Here is an 18,222-nt window from a genome sequence, read left to right on the forward strand (position 1 = left end):
CCGGGGTGGTTTTTATAACACAATTTATTTATACTGCAGTGTTTGAACCCTCCCCCTGGGGGCAGCAGGTCCCCCTGCCCCAGCACAGGCACAGCGAGGCGGACGCACCGCACTCGGCCAGACGTTAGGTAAGATGGTGCCTGCCCGCCGCTGGAGGGCACCCTGGCCCCGGGGGTAAGATGGAGCCGGCAACCGGTGACGGGGGAAGGCCGGAGGAGGCCCGCCATTGGCCCTCCCGCCCGCAAGCCCCGCCCTTTCCTTGATCACGTGCCCCCGCGCTCAGCTTCAGCGGGGCGCGGCCGGCCGCGGGCAGTCGGAAGTGGCGTTTGGGGCGGCAGGGCGGGGGTTGGTGCGCCGCCGGTAACGGTCTCCCCCCTTCCTTTCCCCCCCCTCCCCCCCACCGTCATCCCCGCCATGCACCCGCGGCGCCCCGATGGCTTTGACGGGCTGGGCTACCGGGGGGAGCCGGGCCCCGGCGGCAGGGCCTCGGAGCCGGGCCACTGGGTGAGCAGCCCGCCCGACATCCCCGGCAGCCGCAACCTGCACTGGGGCGAGAAGACGCCGCCGTACGGCGCGGGGACGCCGCTGGGCCTCAACGAGGAGCCCGGCCTTGGGGCGGGCGGACCCGGCGCCGGTAAGGCACGGCCCGGCACGGGGCGCGGCCCGGCACGGGGCGCGGCCCTGCTGGCTTCCCCCGGCCTGGCGAGGAGGAGAGCCAGTCGGGAGGGCAGGACGCCCTCCGACCGTGAAGTGCCGCTGGGTGTCGTGTTAGGCAGCGCGGGTGTCCCGGCCGGTTCGTTGTCACCTTGAGGGAAATACGCAGGGGTTACGGCGTGGGTCGTGGAATTGAGAACCGCCTTCGTGCCTGGTGGTGAAAGAGCCGTGGGGCTGGTAGAATGCGAGGAAGAAACCCCGTTCCAAGTCTGTGTTAGTTACTGCCTGGGAAACGGTGGAAGCCCTCAGAAGTGCAGGATCGCTTTATGCCTTTGTAGTATTGACATGAACTAAGAGAAACTTACTTTACTAAGTCTAGGCTGCTTTAATTAAAAGGTTGTTCTGGAGCAACATATATACACACTCGAGCACCAAAGTTTTATGAAAGACTCACTTAGATAAAATCAGATTGTATCATGGATGAATCTTTTTTCACTCTGTAGTTCTGTGGGCTTTTGAGTCTGTGTACAGCCCATAATTGAGTTTTCATCCCTGAAAGCACTACCTAACACACAACCAATCCTAGATACTTCAACTCTACCTTTTTCTGGCCTACCTGCTCATGGAAGTTATGTTGATTCTGCATTTTAGAAGGCTGATAAGGAGTTGCTGTATCATTGAGTCCAGCCTCTACAAGTGGAGAGTGTTATCGTTCTTCACAGGAGGGCTTTGTGGAGCTCCACTGAGGTTACTTCAACTAGCCGTATTCACAGTCTGCTTTCACCCAGTAGTTTGCAGGGCTGAATATTAATTCTCCATTGCATTTACGGTACTGATACTGCTCTTCTTAAACACCTGTTCAGGTAATTCCCAAGGTGTAAATATGTGTTAGTTAACAAACAACAGGGAATTGAACCCATTATTCTAGTTGCAATTTTAAAGTTTTTATTGTATCTATTTTTTTGCAAAGGAGTGGAGGTAGACAACTGATTAGAAAATCATGTCATGCTGATACATGTTATGCTACCTTTTCCTAAGTCTCTCTCTTCTTATGGTCTTTGATTTTTAAAGTAATTTCACCTTATACATGTAAGTTTGTGCATTGGAGCTGTTGCAAACTTGTCATGCATGCTAATTGTTTCAGGGGTTGGTTGGAGTTAGCTCTTTTAGACATTAAAAGATTCTGTGTTTTACTGTAACCATTCACTTTGACTCCTTTTTTTCCTGAAGCTGTTTTAAGACAAGAAAAATCTTGTAAAAGAGTGCACAAATTCAAACACGGTCCAAAGTGCAAATGTGCCTGGGTGAATAGTGTTTTATGTCTTTTGCTAAGTTGCCATAAATGTTGTTGTTTAGTACTTCTAACTTTTTGAAGCAAGTACAGTATAAAATGTTGTTTGTTTGTTTGTTTTTGATGAACTGCATGGTATTTCCCTCCCCACCTTTTTTGATTATCAATCTGTATATTCTGTTTTCATGTCTTTCAGAGCAGTTGAACAGATTTGCAGGCTTTGGTATTGGCCTTGCAAGGTAAGTCTTGTGTATTTAATTTTAAGTGATTGTTTTGTAGTGAGACTGTAGCTGTCATATAATCCCACATACATTTTTGTTATTTTTATGCCAGTAGACTTAAGCAACTGAAGTGCCTGTAGAAACCTACTACCTAAAATCCATTTGGGTTTCTGTTTTTCTTTAACTGAAATGTTTCTCAAAATTGCTGCAGGAACAGTGAATGTAAGAAACTCTTTTTTGCAGCAATTTGAAAATCATACAAGAAAACTGTTCACACACTTGCCACATTTTTTTCATATACTTAGATAATGTGAATGTTTCCTAAGAACAAGATAATGCCCTTAAATATAATATCAATATATCTTGGGTTAGTGATACTGATCTAGCCAAGTAGTCTAATATCCATTTTATTCATTATTATGGTGATACCAATTACTGGTAGTGTTTTTGAAAGTGATGGATTCAAATGTGCACAGCTTCCTGTGCAGTTGAGGTTCCTATCGTATACTGTTCAAAGAGAAAGACCTCTTACTTGGCCTCTAGCCTGTCCTGCTCCCTACCCTATTGTTGTCACCCTTGATGACTCTAAGAACTTGTTTTAACCACTTTGACTCCTTTAAAAGGCAAAGACAGGGAAAAGAGCTGGATGATTTTTTGCTGTTTTGTGAAGCAGGTTAATTGACCTGGGAGCTGACTCTGCAATAGCCAGCTAGTCACCTGGAAGTAGTGCCAGCAGTGGATCAGAGAGGGAAGGGATAAAGAAGAGGGAATAAGAATGACCATTTCTGGCAAGCAATGAGTTCCCATGTCATGAAACTGTCTGTCTTCCTTCTCCCATTTCTTCCCTTACAGTGGTTCAGCTTGCACATGGATCAGCCTTTTTGTTACAGTAGTATTGAAGAGGTTGGAAATCAGGCCAGACATGTTAAGAGTTGTTTATTTCCAAACTTATCAAGCTAATGAGCTCAGGTGTGAGCAGTAAAGAGTGAAGCCATAGGGCAGGAACATGCTGATCTTTTTCAGAGAGATGTTAGCATGGCTCTGTTGTCCTTCAAAACATTTAGTTTAAATTAATGAAGCCTGACAGTTGTTTCTCACATCCTGAGTACTATGTCTTCCAGGACTATACAGCAGGCATGTGGTTTTGGTCAAGAGAGATGATCAACATGTCACTGCTGAGAGCAATTCTACTAGCTTATGCTTTTGCATTTGCACCAGGCCAGTTATTCATCAGACCCGCTGTGACATGGTTTGAGTCAGAAATCTCATAGAAAACACCCAAAAGAAAAGGTTAGTTTTTGCAAGGTTAGTTGGGTTGGCTACCAGAAGAGCTAAATAGATAGCAAATGGTGTATGAGGAAAGCTTTACCTGTTTTGTTAGCAGCAAACTGCTGATTAGCTCAATAGTTTATGAAACTGCAGGCTTAGTACTTTTCTGTGTAATTTAATACTTGTTTATCCAGAGTCCCTCCCACCTGCCCCAGATGATCCAGTAAGCTGGTGGTCAGAGCTGTTACCTGGAATGCTGGTAAAGTCTGGAGGTCTTAATTTTCTTAACAATAGTCCAGATTGGAACCACATGCAGATAAGTGTTCTGACCCCACTCAGATACTTTAAGAATCTATTAAGAGTTTCTGTATGTGATTGTGACTAGAAATCCTATTTTAGAACTAAAACTTTTTTCCTGTGGAAGCTTGGTTGAATACTGTTTCCTGGAACTAGGAGGAAAGGTGTAGGGACAGTAGCATTTTCTGATGAGAAATGTGTAACTGAAATTCAAAAGTAGCTGTTGGTACCAATCTGCTAGCCTCGCTAAAGGTCTTGACTAATCCTGTGGTGTGCAGAACTAACATAAAACTGGAAAGTAATCTTTCCAATATCCTGCCTCTGCCTGGCCTTGTCCCCTCATGCTTTACACAGGAAAGGCTTAAGAATTTTGGTGCATTGTTTTGTGTATGAGAAATACATACATATATGCATATATTCACTGTGAGAAAGGCCATATATGTGTTGCGTATTTTTGTATTTGTTCCTGTGTAGTATTGGTATACTGTGAGGTAGCCCTCCAAAATGCCTCATTAATTCACTGAGTAATGTATAGTTTTTTCAAGTACTGATGTAATGTTCTTAGAGAACAATAACAAGCCTTTTCTAATAGATTTACAGTTGCTTCCAATACTTTAAATACACTTTTCTTTTAAAGCTTATTTACAGAAAATGTGTTGGCACATCCTTGCATTGTTCTACGTCGTCAGTGTCAGGTATATCTTTTATATTACCTCTTCCAGTCCACTCTTTTGTGTACTATGATATTTTTGTCATCATATTCTGTGAAGTATAAGGAAGCTTTATAACTTTAAGGAGATGCTGCAGCATTGTCATGTTTCTGTTTGTAGTGTACACGTTTTCTGTTCAGAAACTTAACTTGAGCATTCTTTTTTGTCTGGATAATGACAAACAAATTACAGCAAATGAGTTCTTCATCTCTGAAACAACTTTCAGATCCCATTTACTAGCAGGATGTTTTGTTTCAAATATTTTCTGTGTTATGCTTTCTTTTGTTTACATTTTCAGCATACAAATATTTGAAAGATCTGCCTGTTTCCCTAAATTTCATTGAGAATTTATTCATACGTTGGTCACTTCGACCTTTACGAAAGTGAAGTGCTTTTTTCTTCAGAGTTGTAACTTGTGTGTTTATAAAGCTGCTCTCTTTATATTTTTAACAGGTTAATTATCATGCTCGGAATTATCATCTCACTCCATTTACTATTGTCAATATTATGTACAGCATCAATAAGACACAGGTCAGTGTGTGGTGCCAGTCTGTGTCTGAGCAGTGAAGGTTTCTTTAACATGTTTGTGTACTGACATCTGTAGCTCTTCATGCAGCTGATGGTTAAATAGGTGGCAATTGTAAGGGAATGTTATATTTATAGTTGCAGAAATGTTGCAAAAAGGTAATTGTAACCTTTTCTTGTGAAAATTGTTACTTGGTGGGAAGGGTATGTAGATGTTAGTAAATAAAAGGGTCCCTCAAACTAGTTGTTTTTCAGTTGGGAATCTAAAAAATCATTAATCTTTACATAGATAAAGAGATTATCCAGTGTTAAATGACTACTTCTGAAGACAGTATTGTATGAATTTCCAGTTCTGCATAGTCTTGGGGAATGGGGTGGAATGAAAGTTTTGATATTCAGATCAGCAAACATTGAGAAAAGACTTTCTGGATTCCTTATGAGAGTGTTTTAACATCTCCAGTTAATTTTGTTCATTGGAAATAGTGTTAAATTTATGGCATAGGGTAAGATAGGTGTCTCCAAGATTGTTGACAACTGAAGTTATCTATTAACACAAGTTTATTCAGAATTGAAAGTTAGTTGTCCCCTGGATTTGATGATACTGAAGTTTAACGGTAGAACTGTACCTCTGTGCAGCTTGGATTTGCTGAAAATCTATAAAAAATAGTAAGATGGTGAGAAGACTTCGAGTATTACATTGCATGAATATAACTACGTATTTCAAAACACAGGGTCCAAGAGCTCTTTGGAAAGGAATGGGCAGCACATTCATTGTTCAGGGAATAACCCTGGGAACAGAAGGCATTGTCAGTGAATTTACACCATTGCCAAGGTATTGCATTTTTTTTTTTACTGCTGCTAACAGAATGATCATCAATTTTTGACTTATATTCAAACAGAAATACAAGGTGGTTTGAAACTTTTCAGTTGATTAGAGCAATCAGACATTGAATAGATGGCTTTAGCATTGTGGGGTTGTCCTGGCAAAGACAACTTTGTAATTAAACAGTGAGAGACTTTCTGGAAGCCATGTTTGCCTACTGGTCTGACTACACAAACAATACTCCAAGTTGGTCTTCAGTATAATTCCACTGTCACAAAATTCGTGGTTTTTTTCGTTTTGTGGTATGAGCAAATACGATGCATAAAGTCCTGGTTTCATTAATCTAAACACAGAAAATGTGCATAGCTAATGAGCTGTTGCTGACTGCTTGCTTTGTGGTAGGTGAGAAAATAGAGTAGCCAGCACTAATAAATTAAAAGATGTGCTGAATAAGAGTTCATGTGGCTGTCAGCACTGTCTTTTCTTCTCCTTTCCAACAGCTATATCTATGTTGTTATCAGAATAGTGAACAAAGGGAATACAACCAAAAAATGAGTGACTTAATTTAAAGAGATTCACCACTCTGCCTGTGTCCATCCTAGGCTGTAGTAGTTTAGATGTTTAGTATTTTATTTTGATTTGCAGCTCTTCCTATTTTGAAGTAAAATTCCCAAGTTATGTTAAAACAGTGATGTCTTTCTGCTTTGAGGTGTGTGATAAAGCCTTTTTGTCTGTAGGCTTTTTATCAGTGTTTTGTTTTATAATGGTCCAGAGCTTAACAGTAAGGGCTGACAACTGTGCATGTCAGTATGTAATAGCATGCTGTCAGTTTTGTTACAGATACTTTCAGAGTATGCAGCATGTGTGAGAGATGCTATTATATAAAGTCACTAGAACTTCTAGTGAAATGCAGAGAGACTTTGAGATAATCAAAAGTTAGTAAAAAAAAAAAAAAAAAAAAGCACCTTTCTCGGTGCTACCCCCATCCTTGTGCAACCACAGTATGTGAGCAGTCACAACTGGATTGGGAAAGGCATCTGGCTAAAATGGTTGTCTTGTACATGCATCACTCTGTACAGTTTTCTACTGGATGCTTTCCTTTTAAGTGGTAGCACGCATCGTTTGGCTGTCACAGGGAGGTGGAGGTTATTCCTTGTAACAGAAGTGCCACCATAGGTGTTCTCAAAAGCTTTGTTTAACTAAGCTCCAAAGGACAAAAACTGAAATGATGATTCTAATTCCATATCATGGTATTATAAGAAACATCCCTCTGTGTTAGTAAAGGGGCCTGGAAATGTACTTTATCATTTCTGTGGCAAGTTGGATGTTGTTCTGTAGTAAACAAACTAATTCTGTGTTTGTTCCTCCACTGCAGGAACTATTCTGTCTGGTAGATTGGCATGTCAGGCTTTCACACATCAGTTTGGCTGCATTTGTTTTCTAAGTTCAATGGCTCATTAGATATGATCAAAGTGTCTGTAATATATAATAATCTTCACTTCCTCTTAAGGAGGAAGTGAAATTCTATGTATTTAAGATGTTGATACCTCCTAGTTATCAACAGTTCTTCAAAGAATAAAGTTTCCTTTCTTGGATTAAAGTTATTGTAACTGCAAGCAATGTGCAAGTGTTATTTCTGGACAAGAACTTAAACTGAATACATTAGAGCTTATTTTAAAGAAATCAAGTCAAATATGTCCAATATCTCAAGTAGAAATATGTTTACGTTATACGTATTTACTAAATGTATGGCTGTTGAATATGTATGAAAATGTTGAAAATGTATGGCCTTGAGCTAGTGCGGGGTTCTAGTCAAGTGTACTTCCCTAAAGAACGTAACCAAACCAGAACATAGTAAAGAATATTTTGGTAAAGGAAAACTATGGAGATATTAAAACTTCGAATATTGCCTGAAAATGACTTTAAGAGGTAGTACATTAGGATGCAAAATAAATGCCAAACACTAAAGGTAGTAGCTGTGAGAGCTACAGACACCTTACTAGTAATCTAAAGCTTTTTTTGTTAAAATCTAGCAGGCCTGAATAAATTTTAAAAGTTGAGCATGATTTACTAATGTGTGTAGGTGCCTGCAGGATTTCCCATAGTGAAAAGACACATCTGTAGAGTAATAATAGAATACCAATATGAAAACTGGATGTTGATGTCCATGAAAGAAATCCTTGGGTAATTGTTCTTATCCATAGTACAGTAAATACTGCTTTTCTTTTTAGAGAGCTCTCACATAAATGGAACCTCAAACAGATAGGTGGACACCTTCTGCTCAAAGGGTAAGTATAGCTGTAGTTATTACCTTACCTTTTTTATTGTCTAAACAATAATAGTAAATCTGTTAAATGTATGGCAGTGCAATCTGCAACTCTGGTTACTTGACAGGGTAAGGTAATTCTAAAATTCTGCTTTTTTTTTTTTTTGAACCATGTTGATTGCATGTGCCAGTTTGACAGATTTTCTCCTACTGGACTCTCCTGTGTCTGTATGGACCCAGACTAATTTAAAATTCAAATGCTTCTAATAATTGAATTCTGATATCTGAGAGCCTTTAATTGATCTGTCACATGAGAATAGAATTTAACAGAACGTCAGAACATCTTGGCGGCTTATTTTGTGTTCTAATAATTGAGTTATGGTTTGTTATAGTTTTCCCTCAGGCATGACTAGGTAGATACCTGAATCTGCTTTCAGGTGCAGAGTTGGATAAAACTATAGTATTGTCATGAACATAATTCTCATTTTTGTTAATTCTACAGGTTAACGCATGTGATAGCAATGCCTTTTTATTCTGCAAGCCTGATTGAAACTGTGCAGGTAATTTACAAATATATACAGCATTTTAAAAGATACTGTTATTCTTTTTATGAAATAGATTATGTGGAGAAGTGAGGCTTTGGGTTGTAGCATTTGCATCTGCTTTACTTGAGGCTGTGTGACCTACCAACTCCGATAAAAAAATATTTACTGTGATAGGTATATTGGTTGTGCTGTCTTAAGTGGAAGTCTAGAATTAGAAAGCACGCTTAATACAAACAGTTGGAATATATTGTGTGTGAAATAAGAACAAGTTACATCTGCACATGCTAGAAGAGATCATAGAGAAGTCTTTAAGAAGGTATTAAAAGGCTTTCTAGGTAGGTTATTAGCATGACCACTCCCCAGTAACAATTAAAAAGCTGTTCTGGTAATTCAGCTTTGTTTTATTAAAGTACTGAACTCCACTATTTCAGACTTGCTTTCATCCAGTCAGCTTTTGCTTTTAAACTTTCACCTAAGTTCTTCCTTAGCCATCAAAATAAATTTCGGGAAAATATGGATGTGTTATCTAGGATACTTGCTCTGTAACAGTACGGAGTAATCCATAGCATATTGCAGATTGTCCTTCAGTGAGTTGTTGCATCTCTTTGGGGAGAGAAAGACAGTACGTAAGTACAGGTCAAAGTAATTCTTCCAGCTATATCCATAAAATGAGTTGCTCTTAATTATGAAAGTATCTTTGTGCTGCTAATGGCACTTTTACTGTAGGTTGAGCTTTCATGGGGAGGGTGATGCAGGATAGTCACTCATGTCATTCAGTCTCCAAGGTAATCACTTTCATTTAGGCAATTTGTAAGTACGGTCAAGACTGATTTAGACCCAGCTTCTGAAACCTGCAATTGGACTACTGGTGTGTGTCTATGAAATAGTATGTTTTCTGTGGAGAATGGGCAAAAAAGTCTGACTTAGTTCCAGAATGTACTGTAGAGGTACAGACTGTTAATAGATTGCTCTATGTAGAGGATCCAAATTTCTTAGAAGGCACTAGGAAGGCTGTATGATCTGGCAACATTTTGTACTAACAGGATAGGTGAGATTGATGGTGCCTCCATGGGGAGGATGTAGGGTAGTTGGACTCCAAACAACAAGCCCACATTCTCTAAAGTTGCTTCATATTTAAGAAACACCCTTCCTCTCGCTGAATTGTTTTGAAAACAATATTCCAGAGATCTAGCCTGAGTGGATCTCTGAGAGTTTGTGGAAGCCATAGGGAGATTTAATTGGTCTCCTACTGAGAAAATGGCTTAGGAAGCTCTTGCATCTTGAGGAAGAGCTTGACACTGAGCAAATCATAATCCTGGAACTTGAAACAGTGATAGAACAATGTTCCTGTTTCTTGAGTTCTACTGAGCCACAGAAAAGGATGTTTTGTTCAGGTGCTGCTTGTGGTTTTGAACAAGGGAATGTTAGCTGTGTTGTTGGATGTGGTAGTTTGACCAACAAGTGGTAGTCAGACATGATTAAGAATCTGTCTTCTGGTTACAAGATACAAATTATTTATTTTTTTTGCTAGGAAGCAATGCTTAATTGGAAAATGAGCAAAAAGCCAAAACAGCATCTCCCCCAACCTTTTAAACAAGTGATCATCTCTGTAAAGATCTCTGTAAAGCATTGTTTATGAAAGTAATCGTAGTGAGATCTGATGGGATTTTAGGCTTAGTGGGTTCGGCTGTGTGTAAGTATTTTATTGAATAGATGTATCTGTGCTGTATGAAATGTAGCTTGCAGTTCCTGGAGGCATAATCATTAATTTCCTTGACAGAAACACAGAAAAAATAGTCTTAGTTAACATCTGTCCATAATACATGCTGTATTTGTCACTGCAGGGAGGCAACTTGTCTTAACAGGTTTACATTATATTTCTGTGCTTGCAAGAGGACAATTGTGAATTACAGACTAACAAAGTTAAAGATCGTGGGATTTGTTACTAGTAGTTTCATGTTAACTTTGATTGTCTTAAGTCTGATAAACCCTACCATTCCTACCATTAATAGACATGCTTCTCCAAGTAAATATATTTTATCAAAATAGATATAAATGGTAAAAGTTTGTATTCATGTCATTGCTTATGTCTTTTACATTTCAAACCACATGGTGGCGTGTTTGACAAAATCAAGCACAGTTTTGAAGTGCAGTGATAGTGATATGAGGGACAAGAGAACTAAGTAGGAGTTACAATGTATTACTTGCATTTGAAGACTGGATCAACAAAATATTCTGAGGTATTTGAACTAGCTTCTCTTTTCAGCAGACAGATCATAAATGCCATTCATCTTTGCCCAAAATACTTAGGAGTATTCTAGTTTTGTACTGGCATGTGATCAAGACATAGCCAGCATGGACTTCGTACTTGAGGAGAACTCCCAGATTTTGAATTTTGGATGTAACAGTAATGATAAAACACCAAATCTTTATAAGCTTTAGGAAGGGAAACAACATCTTTTGGCTTAATCCTGCAAGCATAGGTGGAATATAACGATAAAATAATTAGTAAGCAAATTCTATATTATATGAACAAACTTATTTCTTTTCTGAGAGGTAGCACGTGTAAAGTGCTATTTTAGACTCCAAAAGTAAAACGGAAATATCAATAGCTGAATTTATTAAATTCCAAGTAAAAATGATCTTGCAAGTCAACTTGGTTGAGGTTCAGTTGAGGAAGTCTTTGTTATGTGTACACAAGTTCAAAGACTAGAGTTAAAAACCTTAAAGGAAAGGATTTTTAAGTTAGGTAAACACTTCCTGGGATTCGAGTTCAGAATTATTTGTTTTCAGTACATGATCATTGTTGTGCAGAGTGATACTTTCAGTGGTAAGCTGAAAGCTGTATTTCTTTGGTAATAACACAAATAAATGGAACGTAGATGAAAAGAAAGCTCTTTAAGGTGGGTTCATTTTTTTTAAAGCACGTTTGCCAGGTTGCTATTAAGAATGCTACATATCAAAAACATTAAAGCAGAGCATTTATAATACCAGTAAAGCTGTGTAGACATAGTAGTATGCAAATATATAACTGTCTTAAGGTAAAATTAAGCAGTGGTAATGTCAGCAGGGTTTGGAAATGGGCAGCACAAGTTGTAACTAATCCTTTTTACTTGTAGAGTGAAATCATTCGAGACAATCCTGGTATTCTGGACTGTGTGAAAGAAGGAATTGGCAGAGTTGTAGGCTTGGGAGTACCCCACAGCAAGCGTCTCCTTCCTCTAATGGTCTTGATTTTTCCAACTGCTGTACATGGAGTTCTTCACTATGTCATCAGTTCCATCGTCCAGAAGCTTGTTTTGTTTGTTCTGAAAAGAGATAATTCCCACAACCTTCCAACAGAGAGCTCTACTTCTGTGCAGAGCATGCTGGATGCGTATTTTCCTGAACTTATTGCTAGCTTTGCTGCTAGCCTTTGTGCTGATGTCATGCTTTACCCTCTGGAGACAGTTTTACATCGCCTTCATATTCAAGGGACACGCACAATAATTGACAATACAGACCTTGGCTATGAAGTGCTTCCAATCAATACTCAGTATGAGGGGATGAAAGACTGCATAAATACTATAAAACGTGAAGAAGGAATGCTAGGTTTTTATAAAGGATTTGGAGCTGTTATAGTACAGTATACCTTGCATGTGGCTGTTCTACAGCTCACCAAAATTATCTACTCAACACTGCTTCAAAATGTTTCTTAATCTGTTCAGGTGTGGATTTAGCACAGTGGACAAAATTGAGTTATTTACTAACCTAATTATTGTTAAAATGGCATAGAAAATAAAGCTTGAAGAATCCACTCTGTGGATTCTTGTAAAAGAACTTGTTTTAAAAACTGGAAATTTAGATGAATGCCATTCAAAAAGTACTGTTTAAACTTAAAATGATAAACACGAATATAATATGCAGTCATACAAAAGGGGATAATTTCAAATATGGTTGGAATGAGGATTTACCTTTCCTCTTGCCAATTAACTGACTTATAGAATGAATATGAATTCCTGATCTTTGCTCTATAAACATCATATCTGATATTTAATTTGGACAGCTAGACAGTTTAAAGGAATTTATTTCGTAAGTTGTAGGAACTTGGAAATGTGAGACTGGGCTTAATGGTCTTTTAAGTGTTTTCAGCTTCACTGTTAATGGACCTGTGAGCAAAACAGAAACTGTAAAAGTAACTTAAGTAGACATAAATCACATAATTTACAAGTATATAAGCTTACTTTGCTGCAGTGTGGCAGAAGATGAATCTTTTGCTTTATATAAAATAAAAACTTTTTTGGGGATAAAGTTGCACAGAATGTAAAAATGTGGCTGTCTTGTAGTTTGTTCACAAGGCTTACAGTAACTGAAGTGTGTGAATAAAGAAAATTAGGGGCTACTGTGTGCATGTGTAAGTGCCATTCTTAGACCACTTTCCACTCATAACTTCAGTTTGGTTTTACTCCATCTAAGAGTAGAATAATCTTGCAAATGTATTTAGTATCAATGTTCAAAGTGTACTGAAAGGAAAATGATCAGTTGGCCATTTCTGAAGTTTCTCTTTTGCTAGATTGGAGGGATATGTACAAAATTACCTACTTAAGATTTAGCACTCGTCCTTTGCTTAAAGTCTCCGATGGATTAGATATTTTGTGAAGCAGAATTCAGTCTGTTCATGTGCAAGCAACTACTGAAATGTACCATTTTTGTGCTCTTCACCTAGTAAAAAAAAATTAAGTCTGTCAGTCTGAAAATGAGTTTTGATCATTCTAAATAACTTACTCGTTGGTTTCATCAGTGAATATAATGAAAAGTGTTGCGGGGGGTGTGATTTTTAGCAAATAAAGCAGGCATGTGGAGAGTCACTTTTAAATTATATGAGAGGCTGTTGCCTTCTTCACACTTCCCTGTAGCAAGTCTTTATCTTCAAATGCTGTAAATTGGTGTGCATTTAATCTTTAAGCATTGTATAGTACCTACCATTTATGGAGAGTAGTAATGGCAAAACAGTGAAAAAGTGTTGCTGTTCATAAGCTCTGACTTGAAATAATTTGCAAGTCTGCTTTTACTGTTAAAGTAACTTCCATGTTTTTTTAAAATACATAAACATTGAAATGGAAAGTGTAGTGAACTTGGGAACTTGTTTTGAAATATTGTTAATGGAGAATTTAGTGTATAGAATGAAAGCAATCAAATAAAGTGAGAATTCACTGTAAATATTTTGAAGTAATTCACTGAAGAGGCACCCAAAGGAAACCTGGTTTGTATGTTATGCTTTGTTGTATATACTTCATAATGGCTTTTTCAAATTCCTCAACCTTCCTAAGTGCAAGACCATGTTGAATTAAAACTACATGCAAGAACATGGGTAAAATACTTGTTTCTTTTTTTACTTTTCAAAAGTTTCTGTAAGTATGAAGAATGAGCCATATCTGAGAATCATCCAGTTTGGAAAGGATCTTGGCAGGTCATCTGCTCCAAATTCCTCCTCTAAGCAAGGACGTCATTGACTTCAGACTAGATTGTGCAGGCCCTTCTCCGTTTTTTAATTCCACCTTTTAATACATAAAAACAGCCTTTTTGAAGTTAAATTCAACTGATGCCAACTAGAGTTGCCTTGAAGAAGTAACTAGGTGCATGTTGGAGACCAACAATGCAGATGTTTCTGTGAAATGGGGCAAGAATATTTTTCTAGGAATAAAATTTTAGGGAAGGCATTTTGTCCTATGAAATGGAGGACATGCTGTTACGTATTCTGCAAGAGGGAAGATAGAGAATTCTCAGAAGATTACTATATATCTAATATAGACTATTATATCAAACACTTATGCTTTCATTACCAAGAGTTTACAGCTCTAGTTCACATTGCCAGGCTGAGATCTGTAACTTTAAGCAGGGTGAGAAAGAGTGCTGTCAACTTTCTGCAGCTGTTCTGTGCTGGCAAAGCAATTTGCTTTGGGCTATTATTTTTGGTCCTCTTCCCATCAATTAGAATTAACATATTTTGATTCTTCATGTGTATGTGCTTTACCTTCCAAAAAACGTAATTCATTATGTTTTCAGAGTTGCAATTCTTGCCCGTGCTAAAAAGGAAAATTAATTTGGGGGGGGGGGGGAGTCTCTTTTAGCCTTTTAATCATAAGTCTATTATAAGTGTATTTCTATTTTCATTTGGTTCTTAAATCTATGTTTAAGAGAACAGGTAAATGGTTTTAATCTCAAATGAGCAGTCAGTCAGTGGCTTTAGCAGGATTTATTACTGAAGACTATAAAATACGGAATTGCTGTTGGAACTAAGCTTTTAAGTTTCAGGAATTTGAAAAATTTGTGTACATTCTTTCTGATACAAACTTAATTACTTTTTTTTGTATATTGTTTTTCTTCATTTTTTGAAGTGCTGATTTCAAGAAGATGAATACTTCTGAAGAATGACTCAATGTTCCCACCCAGTGAAGAATTACTTGGCTTCTTACCTATACATCTTAAAAAGCAAATTTTGTTGTGAGGTAACAGATAATAGATCAGGCAGGAAACTTTCAGAGGTTATGCCTGCTGGAAACCATTGTCTGTGTTGTTTCACAAACTGCCTTACTGATCAGTCTTAATTTTTGGCTTTGTTGGAAGAGAGCTTTTTAGATGTAGTTTTGATGCTGGTACTAGAAGTCATGGAAAAGTACTGTATTCTTCAGCAAGGTTTCAGCTAAACTCATTCCTTTTAGCAGATCTATTTTGCTGCATGTATGAAGTGATCTAGCTCTGTGTCCAATCTGTAGTACTTGAGATGTGGAGCATGTTTTACAGACCTGCAGAATTTGAGACTATCAAATTACATACTTCTCTTAGCTCTTCTGGATCTAGCAGCAGGTTAATGGAAAGTACAGGACAGGTATGTAAACTAATGTTATTTTTGCTGCTTGTTCCGTCTGAGATGGTCCTTAAGTTGCATACAGTCTTTCAGCTACTACATGAAAGCATAAATGAGGCTTGTTTTGCATTACTGTACAATTTCTTGTGTACAGTAAGATTCTTGTTGATATAATTAAGGGCTAGCAGTGGTCATTTTCAAACTGTTTACCCTTTCTATGAGTTTTAAGGAAAGTCACACTAAATTTTTAGACTAAATGTTTATTGCTGAGAGTTTCAAGAGCAGCACATAATGGCAGCATTCCTTCCCCTGTACAGGAAAAAAAGGTGCAAAACCTGAGTAAACCATTTGTCTTATTTTGTTTTAGGAGACATAATACAAATCTCCAGCAGGAACAGGATAAGGTAAGATCTTTATTTAATCAAGAACTGCTGTCATCTGTGTTTTAAAAGCGAATCTGATTTTAAGGAGTTGGGTAAAACTTCATACTTTCCGACTACTTTTTGATGGTGTAAAAACTATTTGCTCTTTATTCCTGTCTCTTCATAGACGGTTTGACAGATGATGAAAAAACTTGAGGGTGGGAAAGATGCAAAGTTGAAAATGGAATGTAGAAATTGCACAAAAATGCTGATTTACGACAGTTGAAAATCAATGTTTGCAGTTTCACCAAATTAATAAAAAGTAGAAATGTCCAATGTCTGTTTCTTCAAAGTTTTAAGTTAAAATCACAAAACATTTTAAGCCCAACGTGCGTTTTTTTTCCATGGTGGAAAAAGTTGAAATAACTGGCTTTTCCATATGAAACAGGCACCTACATTTTCCCTTATAATCAAAGCACCGTTTCAGTGAATGTAAATACCAACATATAACAGTACATCAGTCTGATACTGCAGTTACTGTTGGTTTTCTTTTTTTTTGTAAAAATGTTAATGAGTTGGCTGCAGTACACACTGCCTCTGGCAGCTTGTTCTGGATGAGATATTTTGTCTTCCCTCCCTGCACTTTGAAAACAGGAGAGAATATGACCTGTGCCCACCAACATAATAAAAGCATGGAGGATTGTGTAGCTGTTATCTGAAGTTCCAACTCTTGCTCTTACTTCAGTCTTAAGCTTTGTTTTAAAATGTGTCCTGGATGAAAGGATGTGTTGGGCAGGACTTCACTCCTTTCTCATCTGGGGCCTTGCATCTTTGCCCAAGCAATTTTTGCAAGTATCAATCAGGGTGTAGTGGGTTTATGTGGCAAGGTTTTGGGTAGTGGGGGGCCATAGGGGTGGCTTCTGTGAGAAGAATCCAGAAGCTGCCCCATGTTAGATAAGGGGCCTGCCGCTGGCCAGAGCTGAGCCAATAAGCGATGTTGTTTGTGCCTCTGGGAGAGCAGTTTTAAGAAAGGGAAAAAAAATGATGTGGAACAGCAGCTAGGAGAGCAAGGAGTAAGGAATATCCTTGCAGACCCCAAGGCAGATGCAGAAGGAGGGAGGGCAGGAGGTGCTCCAGGCATGCAGCAGCAGTTCCCCTGTGGCCCGTGCAGGGAGAGGCCCCTGGTGGAGCAGGCTGTCCCCCTGCAGCCCGTGGGTCCCACATGGAGCAGATCTCCATGCTGCAGCCTGTGGAGGAGCCCCCGCTGGAGCAGGTGGATGTGGCCTGGAGGAGGCTGCGGCCCATGGAGAGCCCCCGCAGGAGCAGGCCCCGGGCCGGAGCTGCAGCCCCTGGAGAGGAGCCCACGCAGGAGCAGGGGGTCTGTGGGGAGCTGCCACCCACCCGTGGGGGACCCGTGCTGGAGCAGTTTGCTCCTGGGGGATGGATGGACCCCGTGGTACGGAGCCATGTGGGAGCAGTTCTTGAAGAGCTGCTGCCTGTGGGCAGTCCCCACAGCCTCAGTTCAGGAAGGACGGCATCCCGTGGGAGGGACCCCAAGTGGAGCAGGGGCAGAGAGTGACCGTGAAGGAGGGGCGGAGATGAAGCATCAGGGACTGACCACAGCCCCCATTCTCTGTTCTCCTGCCCTGCTCGGAGGGAGGAGGTGGAAGAAGGTGGATGGGGGAAAGGTGTTTTTGGTTTCTTTCCTTTGTTTCTCACTTATCTAGCTTGTTAGGAATAGGCAATACATTTTACTATCTCCCTACTCTGTTTTTCCCATAACAATAATTGTTGAGCAATCTTCCCTTCCTTAACTCAAAGCTTGAGCCCTTAGCGTCATGTTTTCTCCCCCTTTCTCTTTGAGGAGGGGGAATGAGAGAGCAGTTGTGGTGGAGCTCGGCGGCCCACCCGAGTAAAACCACCACACAGGCTTAAAAATTGTTGTTCGTGATTCTTGATTTTAGGGTTCATCCAGAAAAGCAGTAAACTTACGCTTACTGTAGCAGTGAGTATAATTCACTGAAATATTTGATCCCTGAAATGGATCTTGAATTTGTGTATGCAATACATGAGCTTTCAAGCAGGTTATGTAGAAAGAGTTAGGTGCCTTAGGATGTGTTCCAGAAGCACCAACATGCACAGTTGACCTAATTCCTGGCTCCTAGCTGACAGGATGACAGTAGTCATATTCAGTGCTATTCAAAGTCTGTGTGACACATTTGATGTCCATTCAGATGTGTTTTGTAGCCTGTACAGGCAAGGTTATTAGTCCTGAAAAACACAAACACAGTCAGGACTTTTAGAGAGCCTTATCCATAGCCTAACTTTATGTATACGAAATGAAACAAGGGAAAAAACAAACATGAAAGGACTCTAAAAATTAACTGTGTGCTTACCAATGTAAACCCCTTG

The 18,222-nt window shown here is 39.3% G+C and overlaps 1 protein-coding gene across 1 annotated transcript; it reads left to right on the top strand.

Moving 5' to 3' along the window:
* The first annotated feature begins 287 nt into the window (after positions 1–287).
* SLC25A46 (solute carrier family 25 member 46) lies at positions 288–13,946 on the top strand. The gene is made up of 8 exons (XM_035562634.1): positions 288–634; positions 2,142–2,184; positions 4,370–4,427; positions 4,896–4,973; positions 5,699–5,799; positions 8,022–8,078; positions 8,559–8,616; positions 11,721–13,946. The coding sequence occupies exons 1-8, from the start codon at positions 415–417 to the stop codon at positions 12,297–12,299; spliced, it is 1,194 nt and encodes a 397-aa protein (XP_035418527.1). The 5' UTR covers positions 288–414; the 3' UTR covers positions 12,300–13,946.
* Positions 13,947–18,222: the final 4,276 nt, after the last annotated feature.

Source organism: Cygnus atratus, chromosome Z (genome assembly GCF_013377495.2).
Source record: "Cygnus atratus isolate AKBS03 ecotype Queensland, Australia chromosome Z, CAtr_DNAZoo_HiC_assembly, whole genome shotgun sequence".
NCBI classification, from domain to species: domain Eukaryota; kingdom Metazoa; phylum Chordata; class Aves; order Anseriformes; family Anatidae; genus Cygnus; species Cygnus atratus.